This window comes from Rhineura floridana, chromosome 1 (genome assembly GCF_030035675.1).
Source record: "Rhineura floridana isolate rRhiFlo1 chromosome 1, rRhiFlo1.hap2, whole genome shotgun sequence".
Lineage (NCBI taxonomy): Eukaryota > Metazoa > Chordata > Lepidosauria > Squamata > Rhineuridae > Rhineura > Rhineura floridana.
Window position 1 is genome coordinate 318,368,453 of NC_084480.1, and position 16,245 is coordinate 318,384,697.

The window sequence follows — 16,245 nt, forward strand, 5'->3', positions numbered from 1 at the left end:
CATCAGGTCTGTAGCAATCTGTTCAACTGTCTCAGCCTTTTATGAGAGATCCCCAGGAATACCAAACTCAAAGCATGACTGCCTATAGCTACAGTCCCCTTTCACCTGTGGTCTGTCCCTGTGGTCTGATTCTTCATGAACTGAACTACCTCAGTAAAGACAGTGAGTTCCGGAGCACAGTTTTGATGCTGCATGAAGTTCCTCAAATTTTTAATTCCACCTGAAAAACAAACTTATCCATACTACAAGTTTAGGCAACGGCAAAGAGAAAACAAATACTTTAGGGTGTGTTTGTTAGCTCTGCCTTGAGAGTCCCTCCTTCTAGTCTTGTCCCTGGCCTTTAGATTTTCCTTCCTGTTGGGACAATCAAGGGAAAACTTTTCAAGTCACTGCTACATAAAGGACTAACTAAGCAATTGGCAACTAATTGTGGAAAGCATTTGAATTTTTTTTACTGGTCAGTTTGATTTATCTATCCCAGAAACCCTGAAAAGACCTCATGCTGAGCTGAACATATTGGGAAAATCAGAAATTAGGCCTGAGTTACAACCTAGGCGGCCGTCCAGCCAGCTAGCTAACTGTATTGTATACAGCAATATTTCTATTCCTCTAGGACTGTTTCCATCCTTTGCCATCAAGTACTCAAGAAAAAGACGACAAAAGAGCTACTATGATTACGAGTATAGTAAGAGTAAAGGGTAGATTAGAGCAGCCATTTTTTCAGGTCACTTTAAGTTATCTCTTTATTTCACCCTTTAGCGATAAGCACCCAATCCTGCTCTACTTATTGTAATAACTACATAATAAACAAACTCTTACTTTTTAACTGCAGGAAAACAAACATGCTTCTTTATTGCTGGCTGGGTAGAGGACACAACTCAAACTGAAAAGCAGAGCAAAGGTGTCTGACTCTGGCCTTTAACACACAGCTCTAATATTTAACTCTTCAAAGGTCATGGTACTTTACCAGCTGATTTTTCCTGGATCACTATTGTAGGGTGATTGTGATCATGAAAAATCGACCTTCAGTCAGGGAAAGTCTTCAGTGAGCAGACTTTGGGGTGGCTCTTCCTAATTAGGCTTTTGTTGTGCACTCATCTTGCCTTATTCTCTGAATTTTTCGGAGGGTCCCATTCTCAAATTGCTCCTATTTTTAAAACAAGCTATTGTTCTTTAAATGGAGGTTGTCATCATCTGTCATGCCACCAATTAATAAGACAATTCTCCCAAAACAAATCGGGGTGTGTGTGTGTGTCCAATGTCCCCATTTGCCTCCTCCTGGCTACAGGCCTGGCTCTGCCACTGAGCTACCACGAGGGCCCTTGCCCTACCCAAATGAAGACATGGAGCCCCGCGCTTTGTAATCCGTGCACGCTCTTGGCGGCAGGCGATACAGCAGGTGGCGCTGCCTGCCAACGCCAGGAGAAGAATTGCCTACAGCGGGAGGAGGCGAGGCCGACTCGGTTTGCGGCGGGAGAAACCAACGCGGCCCCGGAGCAGGGGGGGAATGCAGCACCTTCATTGACCTTCGCTTCCCCACTGCCGCAAAGTGGCACGAGCGGCGGCCGCCGGCACCCTCGCTCGCCTCCGTGCGCCCCGTTGCAGTGGCCGCGATGCCGTGGCTGGCGCTGGCCGCGGCTCTGGGGGCGCTAGCCGCCTTCTTCGCCTGCCTGGACGGCTGGTACCTGCTGCGGATGCCCCTGACGCTGCTCTACGCCCGCTGGGCGCTGGCCCCCGTCCGGGACCTGCTGCAGGAGCAGAGCTTCCCGAGCTGGGTCCTGCCGGGTGACCTGGACTGCCTGCTGCACATGAACAACGCCCGGTACCCGCGGGAGGCCGACCTGGCGCGGGCCGTCCACCTGACCCGCTGCGGGCTCTTCCGCGCCGTCCGGGAGCTGGGCGCCCACACCGTCCTGGCCGCCGCCGCCTGCCGCTACCGCCGCTCCCTCCACCTGCTCGAGCGCTTCGCCATCCGCACGCGGCTCCTGGGCTGGGACCGGCGCGCCTTCCTCCTCGAGCAGCGCTTCGTCCGCGCCCGCGACGGCTTTGTCTGCGCCGTCCTCCACGTCCGGCAGCACGTCGCGGGGGCCAGCCCCGCGGAAGCCGTCGAGCGCCTCTGCCGCAGGAAGGTGAGCCGGGCGGAGCGGTCCGAGGCCAGGGCCTTCTGCATGCCGCCTTGGGCTCCTACTGGAAGGAAAGGCGGGATGGAGCCCTAATCATAAGTAATGCAAGGCAGATGCTCTACCACTGAGCCAAGGCCCTTGGCTTATAATAGGAAATGGCTTTCCATAGAGTCAGAGCCTTCTTCTGTCTAGCTCAGTACTCTGACTGGCAGCAGGGGTTCAGGCAGGGAGTCTTGAAGACTGAGCCCCCGGGGCCTTCTGCCTCCAAGGCAGATGCTCCCACGGGCTGAGCCAAGGCCCTTATAATAGTGTTACGGGAAAATATGGGAAAACTACCCAAACCCGCTGCCCATCTCTCGGGTGAGACTGTCAAAACTGGAGCCAAACTCAGCAACAAGGTTGAACCACAACTTCTTTATTAGCTATTGCAATAGCGGCATACACACCAACAACACAAGGGGTTATTTGAGTGAGCAGCCCCGAAACAAAGCCGGCGTTTCATCTTTATACATTCCTTCTGTGAGAAACAATGGTTCTGAAGAGACCCACCACGAGATCGTTAGTGAAGCAGTAATATAAATTTATGATACGTCCTTGCAAGAGCAGGTGTCCATAAAGTAGGCACACCCAAGCAACATTGTTACACTTCTTTTATCCTATTGCCCGTCGCTTCATTCCCTCCCCTGTTTCCTCATTGGTCGAGTACTCCAGGGTTTACAACCTATCCGTGCCGCCTATTAGTCTCGCAGGAAGTCCCGCCTTTGTTTACATCTCCCACTACTCATATTTTAACTCCCCCATACTCATATTTATTATTACCCATATTTGGTATATCTTCCTCCCGTCTAGTATCCCTCTCCTGTATTGATAGACAGAGCAGAACTGAACCACAAACTGTCTATGCTGCACCTGTTTCCTGGTGTTAGTATCTATTCTAGTTTGTGCCCTACTTAGCTACATTTCTTTACCCTTTCCTAACAATTAACTGAGATCTATGCAAGGTTACATTTGTGTAATATATTCTGTAAAAGCAACACACTTTATACATATCACACTTCTTCCTATTGACTTTTATGAGTTTCATGACTCATCTTTCTTAAGACTTCCCCTTGTCATATCAGTGTCATCTGCTCTTTCCTTCCATCCTCCTACATGCTATAGTAAATATCTGTCAACAAGTAATAAGGGTACAGTTAATAGTTCACTAGAGCGTCCTGATGTGATTAGAATGCAATTAATAGTTTACTGAAGCATCCTGTATTTTAGAGATTTCCATCAATAGGAAGCAGCCTTGTGTTGAGTCAGATCATTCATCCATCTAGCTCAGAATTGTCGGCTCTGACTGGCAGCAGAGGCTCTGCAGGGGTTCAGGCAGGGAGTCTTTTCTCTTCCTGTTAGGGACTGAACCTGGGCCTTCTGCGTGCAAGGCACGTGTTCTACCACTGAGCTGAGGCCCTGTAGCTAGACATCCCCCTCCCTTGGCTCCTCCTTGAATGTGATTGTGTGCAATTGGCTTGTGTCGTTTTTCTGCTGTCTTGCCCAGGAGCCCACAAAGTGGGTCACAGTGCAAAAAAAAAAAACATAAGAGCCTGCTGGGTCAGGCCAGTGGCCCATATGGGCCAGCATCTTGTTCTCACAGTGGCCAACCAGATGACTCTCCTGGAAGCCCACAAGCAGGACATGATTAAGTGCAACGATGCTCTTCCCCCACTTGTGATCCCCATCGACACATTCAGAGGTGGACTGCCTCCGACAGTGGAGGTTGGCACCAGGTTGGACCAGAACTCTCACCATGATTGACCGTTGGCAGGGGCTGATGGGAGTTGTAGTCCAAAACATCTGAATACCATGTTCTGCCATGGCTTCCTTTCACAGGCTATCTAAACAAGTTCTCACTGAGGCAGCAAAACTTGTGGGCTGCGCCACTTCAGTTGGTTGGGGGCTGACATGGTTTAGAAAGGGAAGAGGTACCAGAGATCATATCGCAAACATTCATTGGATAATGGAAGGGAGCAAGGAATTCCAGAAGAAAATCACCCTGTGCTTTATAGACTACAGCAAAGTCTTTGACTGTGTAGATCATGAAAAACTATGGAATGCTTTAAAAGAAATGGGGGTGCCACAGCATCTGGTTGTCCTGATGCGCAACCTATACTCTGGACAAGAGGTTACTGTAAGGATAGAATATGGAGAAACTGATTGGTTCCCAATCGGAAAGGGTGTGAGACAGGGGTGTATTTTATCACCCTATTTGTTTAATCTGTATGCAGAACATATACGGAAAGCAGGATTGGACCAAGATGAAGGAGGTGTGAAAACTGGAGGGAGAAATATCAATAATTTAAGATATGCAGACGATACCATACTCTTAGCAGAAACCAGTAATGATTTGAAATGAATGCTGATGAAAGCTAAAGAGGAAAGCACAAAAACAGGACTACAGCTGAATGTCAGAAAGACTAAAGTAATGACAACAGAAGATTTATGGAACTTTAACGTTGACAATGAGGACATTGAACTTGTCAAGGATTATCAATACCTTGGCACAGTCATTAACCAAAATGGAGACAATAGTCAAGAAATCAGAAGAAGGCTAGGACTGGGGAGGGCAGCTGTGAGAGAATTAGAAAAGGGCCTCAAATGCAAAGATGTATCACTGAACACCAAAGTCAGGATCATTCAGACCATGGTATTTCCGATCTATTTATTATATTTATTTATTATTAGATTTATATCCCGCCCTTCCTCCCAGCAGGTCTCTATGTATGGATGTGAAAGCTGAACAGTGAAAAAAGCAGATAAGAGAAAAATAAACTCATTTGAAATGTGGTGTTGGAGGAGAGCTTTGCACATACCATGGACTGCGAAAAAGACAAATAATTGGGTGTTAGCACAAATTAAACCAGAACTGTCACTAGAAGCTAAAATGATGAAACTGAGGTTATCCTACTTTGGACACATAATGAGAAGACATGATTCACTAGAAAAGACAATAATGCTGGGAAAAACAGAAGGGAGTAGAAAAAGAGGAAGGCCAAACAAGGGATGGATTGATTCCATAAAGGAAGCCACAGACCTGAACTTACAAGATCTGAACAGGGTGGTTCATGAGATATGCTCTTGGAGGTCACTGATTCATAGGGTCGCCATAAGTCTTAATCAAGTTGAAGGCACATAACAACAACAAACAACAAAATCCTGTTAAATAAAATAAATGCATACGAAGAAGAATGCCTTCCACATAAAAAACTGGTGTGTCCGAGGAAAGTGTTCCTCTTCTTCCTGACCTCAACTAGTTTTCCATGTGCAGAGAAGCAGAATTCATATGAGAAGACAAACCACATCCTAATAACTAGTTTCAGAGAAGGCAGGTATGCTGTTTTCCATGTTTTTGGCAAGCAGAACCTGTTGCTATTACGACTTCACTCATTAATAAGACATCAGCAAGATTTAGGGATGCCCAGGGGAGGATACTGGAGCATGCTTATCCTCATGTGCCCCTCTCCCCCATGTGTAATGAGTTGTGTCCCGGTGGAAAGAGAGCAGTGAATGACGTAGGATGTTGACATAGCAAAGAGTCCTGTGGCACCTGTAAGATTGACACATTCATTATGGAATACGGCTTTGTGGATTCAAGTCAGACGCACAGAGTGGAATCTTAGCTGGCAAGTATATAAAGGAAGAAGATGGTAAGATGTGAGCTGAAAGGCAATGAGATGCAAAAAATTAGTGATAATTACTGACTGTTAAATAGGCACACTTTTTACAGTAGAGATTGGTGATAAATTTACGCAGCACTTGCTGGAGATCATTGTATTAATATCTGTAGTGTGGGAAGGAAAGCATTCACAAGAAAACAGGCATAGACAGCACAGATATCCTGCCAGCATTTTGCTAGCTAATGGGTGGAGGGGAATCTGATTGAGGACATAAAGCAAAGGTGGGTGGCCTCTGAAGGAAGGAAGGTGCATTGAGCCACAGCAGCTGCCATTTGTTGGCTTAGTGCAGCCTTCCCTGACCTGCTGCATATTATGGGCTACAGTTCCCATCAGCCCCGTGCAGGGTTAGGGATCATGGGGATTGCAGTTGGAAACACCTGCGGGGCACCAGGTTGGGGAAAGCTGGCAACGTTGGTTGGGCATAGTTACAGTGTAGATGCTTCTTATGGGTGTGATGGGCCTCCTGATTTGCTGAAGCCTGGTGCTTATGCAAGTTGCAGCCTGAGAAGCAAGAACAGCCGCTTCTCTTTATCCTTAGCAATCCGTGCTCTTGTAGAGATGATGCGAAAGAAAAGCATCTTTAGTAACAGCATAAGATTTTTGTTGCTGGATCAGACCAAAATCCTATCTAGTCTTGCTGTCTGTCTCTGGTGTCAGCTGGGACGTTCACAAGCAGGGCATGAAGCCAACAGCTATCCCTCCCTGCTTGGGCTCAAAATGTGACACGCAAAAATTGCACCTGCCGCTCTACAAGTACTTTCATAAGAACATCAGAAAAGCCTGCCGGATCAGGCCATAGAGGGCCCATCTAGTCCAGCATCCTGTTCTCACAGTAGCCAACCAGTTGCCCATGGGAAGCCCGCAAGCAGGAACTGAGTGCAAAGAGCACTCTCCCCTCCTGCAGTTTCCAGCAACTGGTATTCAGAAACATTCTGCCTCCGACCATGGAGATAGATCACAGCTACCATGGCTAGTAGCCACTGAGAGCCTTGGAAAATGGAAACGGACTGCCTTCAAGTCAATCCTGACTTATGGCGACCCTATGAACAGGGATTTCATGGTAAGCAGTATCCAGAGGTGGTTTACCATTGTCTCATTCTGAGCCTAGTCCTCCCCAGCTGGCTAGGGCCTGCTCAGCTTGCCACAGCTGCACAAGCCAGCCCCTTCCTTGCCCGCAACTGCCAGCTGGGGGCAACTGGGCTCCCTGGAACTATGCGGCTTCACAGGTGGCAGCGCACATAACCCCTGAGCCACTCACTGTGAGGGTGATCTTTAGCTGGCCCTTGACACCCAGGAGACACGAGCAAGGATTTGAACTTGCAGACTCTGGACTCCCAGCCAGACTTTCCTTCCCACTGTGCTATACCAGCTGTACTGACAGCCTTATCCTCCATGAATTTGCCTCGTTCTCTTTTAAAGCCATCACTGCCTCTTGTGGGAGCGAATTCCGTAGTTTAACTGCACTGTGTGAAGAAACTCTTTTGTCTGTCCTTCATTGGATGTCCACAAGTTCTAGTGTGGTGAGAGAGGGAGAAAAGCTTTTCTCTATCCACTTTCTCCATGCCATGCATGATTTTATATACTTCTGCCGTGTTGCCTCTGACTCGCCTTTCCTCTAAGCTAAAAAGCCACATTTAGCTGCCATGGGAAACACCTGCGGGTATCTCTCCTCTGTGAGTTTGTCGAGCTGTTTTTTTTACAAAACCATCTTACCAAATGCAAAATTTTAAAAAGTTCGTATGCAAATTATCCTAATTACTGGGAAACAGTAAAGTCAGGATCATTCAGATCATGGTATTCCCGTTCTCTATGTATGGATGTGAAAGTTGGACAGTGAAAAAAGCGGATAACAGAAAAATCAACTCCTTTGAAATGTGGTGTTGCAAGAGAGCTTTGCGCATACCATGGACTGCGAAAAAGACAAATAATTGGATGTTAGAACAAATTAAACCAGAATTGTCACTAGAAGCTAAAATGATGAAACTGAGGTTATCATACTTTGAACATATAACCAGAAGACCTGATTCACTAGAAAAGACCATAATACTGGGAAAAACAGAAGGGAGTAGCAAAAGAGGAAGGCCAAACAAGAGGTGGATTGATTCCATAAAGGAAGCCACAGACCTGAACTTACAAGATCTGAACAGGGTGGTTAGTGACAGAGGTTATTGGAGGTCACTGATTCATAGGGTCGCCATAAGTCATAATCGACTTGAAGGCGCACATAACAACAACAACAACCTGATTCAAAATTTTCACGAAAACCTACTCCATGGCTACTTCCCTCACCTGCTTTGGACTTCTCTGTGAAATGACTGGCAAGATTTGAAGGGAAGGGCCATAGCACCTGCTTTCCACACTGAAGGTCCCAAGTTCAGTCCCTGCTATCTCCGGGGAAGGGCCGGGAATGTCCCCACTCTGAAGCCCTGGAGAGCCCCTGCCAGCCAGTGTAGAGAATATTGAGCTAGAGACAGACCCATGGTGTGGCTCAGTATAAGGCAACTTCCGATGTCCCTGGTAGAACTACAACCAGCACAAGCACAGCAGGCAAGTCTAGCCTCTGCTCTGGCCCATTCCAGGAGCCTCTGAACCAAAAGATGTTACACATTCCCAGAAAGCAAGGGGGAAGCAAAAGAATGGGAAACAGTCTTAGGGGGCAGGTTGGCTTGTGAAGGAAAAGGTGATCCCTTCATGTGAGAAATTGGCAAGGAAGCTACAGGGGGCTTGTAGCAATTCATTTTGGAGGCAGGGGAGTTAAAACGTTGGGGGTTACTGAAATCGGAATGATAAATAATTTTGATGGTCAAAGCTAGGAGCTTCAGATGTTAACCTTGCAGGGTGGAGATCTGGATTTGTATTTATGTTTATTACCACGTTTATATCCCTCCTTTCCTCCAAGGAGTTCAAGGTGGCAGAGATTGTTCTCCTCCTCCCTCTTTTATCCCCACAGCAACCCAGTGGGATAGGTTAGGCTGAGGGAAGGTGACTGGCCTGAGTTCACCCGGTGAGCTTCATCGCTGAGCGGGGATTTTGCAACCTAGTCTCCCTAAGTCGTGACACTAACCACCACACCAGACTGGAGGCAGGGGTGACTGTGAACTACGTTGGCAAGATGTGGGCATGGAGGGAGGGACTGCGCAACCATGGGGGGGGACAAGCAATAGGGACACCCATTACCTTCATTCCCTGTTTGGTGAACTTTTGCTGCCTGGGCTCCTGCTGGGAGGAAGGGCGGGATATAAATCAAATAATAATCAAATAATAATCAAATAATAAATAAACTTCCTATATAGATCTGAATGCCCACTGTTGGCAGCAAAATGCTGAACTAAATAGATATAGACACACACTAGTTGCCTGATCAAACAGTTTCCATTAGCCGCACCTGGAGGGGGAACAGATTGATCTGCCGATCAGTTGCAAAATCTCTTCAATGCTGAATTTTTTGCGTGGGGAAAATGCACTCAATCTGATCCCACCAGGTTTTGCAGTAAAAAGGGGTAGGTTTTGAGCAGGGTGGTGTACCCCTGTTTTCAGAAGAGAGAAGTGGAGACGCACTGGAATCTGCAGAACAGGGAGGGTGTTTCTACCCAGAGCTTGAAGCAACAAGGCAATTCTTGTGTTAGTGCAATGTAGAATCTCTACCTGGGGACACTGAAAGCTAAGCTGGTCAAGAGTCTGACTTTACCTAGATGGGTAATCGCCTGGAAACTACATCTATGCTGCCTTGGGTTCCATGATAGGAGAAAGCTGGGATATAAATGTAGGGAAACAGAAGAAAGACAAAGCAAAGTTCTAAGGTGGTCCTGTTGCTTGTGATTTGTGAGACTTTAGCAGAAATTTCCTTGTGCCATCTGGACTAGCCAGAAAGAAAAGATTGCCACTATTCCACCATCAGAGACATCGTATTCCATATTATCGAGCCAAGGCTTACAGCACACAGTGCAAATATAACCATGAAGATTTGCAGTAGAACTGAAACATAATCTTATGTACGTTTAAAAAACCCCATTTGAAAATTTAAAGCTTGTTTTAAGTACCTGGACTTTAACTTGGCTGAAAATAAGTGAGGGGTGGGGATTGCCTTTAAACCTTGTATCTTGGTGAATGAGAAATCTGAAACCTGCCCTCCAGATGCTACTGGTGTTCATTCAGATTTTGTTATCAAATTCTGGTTTTAACTTTTTTGCATGTAGAAAACAAGATTGCATTGTCATTGCTTCACATAAATGCTAACTTTGTGTTCCTCTGATTTATAATGGATTCTTCCGCCGCCACCACCCTGGCATATTTTATCTCCTTTCTGTTTTCTTGTAGGTGGAGTCTCCGGATCTTCCGGAAGAGGTCCTACTCTGGCTGAAGTACAATGAGGTCAGCAGCCAAAAGTTGAGGGCAGAGAGCGATTTCCAGGAAGATAATAAAGATGAGTAATGGGATTCCTCAAGCCTACCCCATACTTTATCCATCTATGCTGGACCACTCCTTCACTTCAGCAGAATCACTAAGGTTTGTTAAGCGTCCCCTTTTCAGCTGTACTGAAAAAGTCATTGATGATCCTACCCAATGCTCTTCGCTACAGCATCAGTAAAGCCAGCCAGATTGATGGGCAGAATCAATCCCAAAGGATTTGGACTGGGCAGAAGTATCTTACGGTCCCACTACATCAGCAGTCGTAAACATTGAAATAATGTTGCACTCACACAGCAGTGGTATAGCACTGGCGTCACTTCCCGGCACTGGATTGAATAGCAATGCCTATCCTCATCCAATGGACATTACTGAAGAACAGGATTGACATGGATTTAAGCCTGATGTGAATTTGGCCTCATTAATGAAAGCCAACCCTGGTCATGTATTGTGGTGACCACCGTGGCCCAAAAGAATTAGGAGAGATGTGTTTTAGGCCTATGAAAGGAACCCAGTTTCCCTCTTTATTGAGGTCATCACAGTTCCAGGGTTCTGAAGAAACCAAAGTATAAATATACAACCTGGGAAGACTGGATTGTCTGCTTGTAGACTAGAGTCAGCAGTGTTGATCCACGGCAGGGATGAGGGAACTGAGCCTTTCCAGATGTTGCTAGACTAAAGCCCTCATCATTCCTGACCATTTGCCTGGCTGCCTGGGACTGATGGGAGATGGAGTCCAACAACATCTGGGCAGTACCCTAATCTACTGTGACTGGTCAACTGTTTTTTCCAGTTCATACACATCTGGCTTTAGGGTAGGCTTGCTGTCTTGTGAATGCTTCAACTCAGAGGTGGAGAACCTTTGGCCCTCCAGACATTGCTGGGCTAGAGGTCCCATCTTCCCTGACCATTGGCCACATTGGCTGGGGCCAATGGGAGTTGGATTCCAAACAACAGCTGGAGGGCCACAGTTTTGCTATCCCTACGTTATTTAAATAGAGACATAGGTGGGCATCCCTCAAAGGCCAAACAAATGCACAGCACAGACACACCTCTGTCTTGCTGGAAGGTCATGTGTTCCAGGAATATCCCACCCACGTCCTCAAAGCAGAACCAGCCAGAGTTTGATGTCCGTGTGACAAAATACACGAAAGGAGCACAGAGTTATTCTATGCTATATGGTTCTTCCATTTTGGGGAAATTTCTCCCATGCTTTTGGTGAATCAGGAGAAGGCGAAATTTCCATGTGGTTTTAAAAAGTTCTGAGGAAAAGTTATTTGTTTGTTCTTTGTTGTTATTTAATAACCAACTTTGATCGATGGTTTTCAATAAGTAAAGAAAAGGTTAAATCTGTTTGAATAGAAGTGTAAAACCATTTTGGACAGGATAATCAGCGTTACAGATGAGTTGCATTTATTTAATTTATTTTGCACTGATAGCATTGCTTTTCTGTTAAAGGAGGTTTACCATTTACATTTATAATACATTTACAGTTGGTTGGAAAAGGTGAAGAGCAGAGAGGAAATTGATGAGACTCAGGAACCAGTTCTTACATAATTTAAAGAATGGCTGCATGCTGAGCAGGTGAATGGCCACAGTGAGAGGAAGGTTTGGGAGGGGGGCTTCAGTGTCTCACCTGCCTAGATTATGTAGCCACGTGAAAGTCAACACTACAAGGCCAAGGACAGCCAATCTGGTGCCCTCCAAATGCTGTTGGACTACAACTCCCAGCATCCCTGATTGTTAGCCATGCTGGTCACAGTTGATGAGAACTGGGGTCCAAGATCATGTGCAGAGCAGATATTGGCCGTCCCTGAGTTACACAACACAGCTTCGGACTAGACACCTCAGATTAACTTGAAAATTTTCTGAGGTCTTCCTGCCGCCCTCCCCCGCAACTGAAAAAAACCTTGGATCATTCTTCCAAGCTAATCCAAGGGCTTTTAAAGATGCTCTCTGCCAGTGCCCTCCCCGCCTCCCACCCACTGTGGGTGAACAGTTAAATGTTATATGCAATGTAAATACATACAAATAAATAGAATCTGGTGCTACTGTGTGAAAAAGGGTTGTCTTATTTCCTCTGTTGTGGGAGGATGGTGTTTCAGGACGAATTCTACCATATTTCACCAAATCTGTACAATCTATATTTTGGTCAGGTATATTCCGTCATGAGGACTAGATCCAGGCAGCTGTTGATGGCTTGTGAAAGAGCCGCTATGCTAGGGACATGATATGGGGTGCGGCATTAGCATATACGCTCTCACAATACGATGAATATTTATTGCTTGTTGCCATAGGCCCTTGCAATGCCACCTCCCATCAGCACCAGCTCCCAACATGGCCAGTGGTCAGGTAGGGTGGGAGTTGTAACATCTGGAGGGCCACAGGTTCCGTATTCCTGCTATGCACACCAAGGAGTAATGCCACCTGAACTCAGGATAGAGAAACGCTTACTGTTGTGCCAGTTCCAGTGCGTCTCCATCTCTCTTTTCTCAAAACAGGAGCCCGTGACCAGGGCCGGCTTCCGGCATGCTGGGGCCCTTGGGCATCAGCTTGTCCTGGGCCCCGGCATGTGTGTGCGTTTGTGCATGCGCAGGCCCCTCCCACACCCCCACCTACCTGTCTCCTGTCTTTTACTATTGCCATTAACCAAGATGGCGGCCGCAGTTTCCCTAAGGGGATGAAGCCTATGCACGCACATCTCTGCCATCAACTAAGATGGTGGTAGGGGCTTCAGTACTTTAGGGAAACCGCGGCCGCCATCTTCATTAAGGGCAATACTAAAAGGCAGGAGAAAGGTAAGTGGGGGGGGTGCAGATCGCCACGAATCACGGAAGGGGAGCGGAGGGGCCACTGAGGGGCCCCCTATAGCTCCAGGGGCCCTCGGGCCAGTGCCCCACCTGGCCGCCCTTTAGAACCAGCCCTGCCCGTGATGCTAGTTGAACTCCACCCCTTTTTACTCTTAAAATCATCATCAGATAGCTCCAGTGCATTTTTTAAAAATCCAGCTTCAGAGAGGTATCGCATCTGATGGGTAGATCAACCCGTTGCCCCTCCAGGTGTGGTTAATAGAAACATTTTGCTGTAGGCTCAGGCAGAGACAGTGATTGGCCCAACACTTTGCTGTGGGCGGTCCTGAAAGGTCTGAAGGCAGCAGTAGGGAAGGGAGGGGTGGCCAGCACAGGGCAGAGTAGCTTCAAAACGCATCCATAAAAACCATTCTGGCTGCTTTTCAAGTGACTAGTGTGCCCATAGCCTCAGTGAGGCTTAACTCTGAGTACATGTGTACAGGATTGTACTGTTAAGTTGCACTTAGAGAACGGAAAGCAGGATGCTAACTTCACAAAATGTTTCTTATCCAATACTTCAGATGACTTTTTTTTCTTTTTATTCCCATAGATCAGCTGTTTAGGAAAAGGAAATAGATAGCATTAGCTGTTCTGCCAATGCTTACCAGAATATCTGGCATTACATCGCATAAAACATATCCTGATGTGACGGGGAAGTATCTTGTGCATCCACACATCGTTTCCCCATAACAAACACATTTCATGCAGAACATTGCTGTGGCATAACCAGCATCCTTGCTCCCTCGTGCCTGGAACAAAACCAATACAATAACAGCAGCAGGCAAGTTCTGTACTGACTTCCCCTCGAGATATCTGACAGCCTGGTGTGTTTCTACTTTGGCCTTCTTTCCGCTTGGTGCTTTCCAGACGTTTTTGGACTGCAGTCCCCCCCAGCCTCGGCCAAAACATGATATGACAGCCTGCGACCTGTTTACATCACAAGCTTTCCTCACTGGAACCAGAACAATGGATTTGCTATGCTGCACTGGAGGGAAAACTTGTTTGTCTTCAATACCGATACCAGTTCGTGTCTGTATTGAATTTGAAAATGTTTATGTATGCATTTTAAACTGTTCTTACATATGTGATTGTGTTACATGTTTTTATTCTATTGTGAAATTGTTTTGGGATGATGATGATGATGATGATTACCACCAGTCCCAGGGTTTGGCCACTGAGATGTAGGATGGGCTTTGGGCCTCATCTGGCAGGGCTGTTCTCAATGATCTTATGATAAGAATTCTGGTGTGCAATTCTCAGACTGCATGCAGTTCCATTGGTGCCCTAAAAACTTGGATTGTAGAGGTCAAGGAAAGATGCTGCGTAGAGTCGACTGAACTGAAGGCTGAGATCAAGTTTTCACCAACAGCAGATAAGGTGGCCAACCTGTGCCTGGTCTATAGCACTTCAGACTGCAGGTGAGGGCTTGCATGATGTGAATGTTCCATAATTAAAATTTCTGCACGTTTTATGGCCTAGGATAGGAACTCCCAAACTGTGGTCTGTGGACCACGTCCGATCCGCAAGCTTCATTCAGGTGGTTCACGGTATGTCTTTGAAGTATAGTGGGAGCAGCAGCTGTCAACACGAGGTGCAGCAGCTGTTCTGTCATTATTAGAACTCAGAGGTCCATCCAGAAGGTGAGCAAGATGGACCGGAAGTGATCAAGGGAGGAGGCACTTAAAAGGAGCGGAGGCAACTAGCAGCAAAGTAAAAGTCATACAACATCTAGCACAGTACATTAAAATTGCTACAACAGACAGAAAAATCATTAAGTGGTCTGCCAAGACCCTCAGAAATTTTCAAGTGGTCTGTGGGGTTAAAATTTATGCAAACCACTAATCTAGGATTTATGGCCTGCTCAACAGCCTGGTAGATCAGACTCGGAGCATTACACAGCTTTGACTCACATCCCTTGCACCTAGAGCGCTGGGGTGACAACTTTCTTTTCTTTATACGTTTATATTAAAAATTATGTCCTGCTTTTCTGCTTGGCAAGTCCCTCAAACAAGGATCTTTTGCTCCAGACAGAGTCTAGGATCTCTGCCATCCAGACTGCTGCTGCAAGTTTCTCCCCCTAGTGGTTACACTGCAAAGGACGACGCTCAGATCTCCTCCAAAAGGAAGAACAGCATTTTTTTTCTAAGCTATTATTGAGGTGAGATGAAATGGGTTTTTCACAGAGCTTGGAAAAGTTACTTTTTTTTGAACTACAACTCCCATCAGCCCCAGCCAGCACGGCCACTGGATTGGGCTGATGGGAGTTGTAGTTCAAAAAAGTAACTTTTCCAAGCTCTGGTTTTTGAACACCAATTCTCACCTAGCTGCCTCCCCAAAAGCCGACTCCCTGTCCAACTAACTTACTCCCATTTAGACTATTGCAATGTGTTACATGCTGTGCTGTCTTTGAAAGTGTTGTGGAAGCTTCACTTGGTTGTCCAGAATATGTGTCCGTGTGCGTCAGCTTCAATTAAAGACCTCCATTCCCTTTTGTTTTTCTAACTATATTTATCATCAAGACATAATTATTAAGGGTTGTGTATCCAGCACTGCCTTTCTACTTGCACCAACAAACTTCCACTTGTGCAACAGAACTCCCCTTGGCTGGGGGACCCTGCAGAGCAGATTTGGAGAGGGCATGAGGAGAAGAGAGGAACGGAAAGCTTCATTCCACGAGCAGAACTCCACGCACACAGCGCAGGATGCAACCATAAATAATTACTTTCCCAAACTATATTTATTAATAATCACAACATGATTAGTAATTAATTTTACAGTCTCAGGAACCCCTATTGGCAGAACGCATTTGTCCACAGAGCTGCTTGACAGTGTGAATGGCACCTCCCCACATAGACTTATTCCTGTGACTGTAATTTGTTTTAACTGTAATAATAATAGCAATAATAATAATAGCAATGACAACAATAGACAGTTATGCTGGCGACACCGCACAGCAGATGATGCAGCACCCAGCGAAGGGCACAGAGAGAGGAGATCAGCAAGAAACATGTATCACAAATACACAAAAGTGCAGGGAGCGAGGAGATGAACAGCAAATGTGCTTCAAATGCAGGGATTGACTAACTTGTCAGTTTCAGTATCTCGTTTTTCCACTCAGTTTGCAATTTTTTTAAAAAAGTCATGGAA

At 46.3% G+C, this 16,245-nt stretch overlaps 1 protein-coding gene across 3 annotated transcripts; it reads left to right on the plus strand.

Annotated features, from left to right (window-relative positions):
* Window positions 1-1,380: 1,380 nt before the first annotated feature.
* Window positions 1,381-15,287, plus strand: THEM6 (thioesterase superfamily member 6). Of its 3 annotated transcripts, none has more exons than XR_009760236.1 (3): window positions 1,381-2,129; window positions 10,160-10,348; window positions 13,649-15,287. XR_009760236.1 is itself a non-coding variant. In XM_061607063.1 (2 exons), exons 1-2 carry the CDS (start codon window positions 1,614-1,616, stop codon window positions 10,271-10,273), a joined length of 630 nt encoding a protein of 209 aa, XP_061463047.1. In that variant the 5' UTR covers window positions 1,383-1,613; the 3' UTR covers window positions 10,274-12,480. The 3 variants fall into 3 exon arrangements, 1 of the variants encoding a protein (XP_061463047.1); XR_009760235.1 differs by lacking the exon at window positions 13,649-15,287 and adding an exon at window positions 11,743-12,480 and having other exon boundaries at window positions 1,383-2,129; XM_061607063.1 differs by lacking the exon at window positions 13,649-15,287 and having other exon boundaries at window positions 1,383-2,129; window positions 10,160-12,480.
* Window positions 15,288-16,245: the final 958 nt, after the last annotated feature.

Excerpts from the sequence above, each read along its gene's own strand:
- THEM6 (XM_061607063.1), top strand. The coding sequence starts at position 1,614 with ATGCCGTGGCTGGCGCTGGCCGCGGCTCTGGGGGCGCTAGCCGCCTTC. Across the intron at positions 2,130-10,159 it reads AGCGCCTCTGCCGCAGGAAG|GTGGAGTCTCCGGATCTTCC; the intron begins GTGAGCCGGGCG and ends GTTTTCTTGTAG.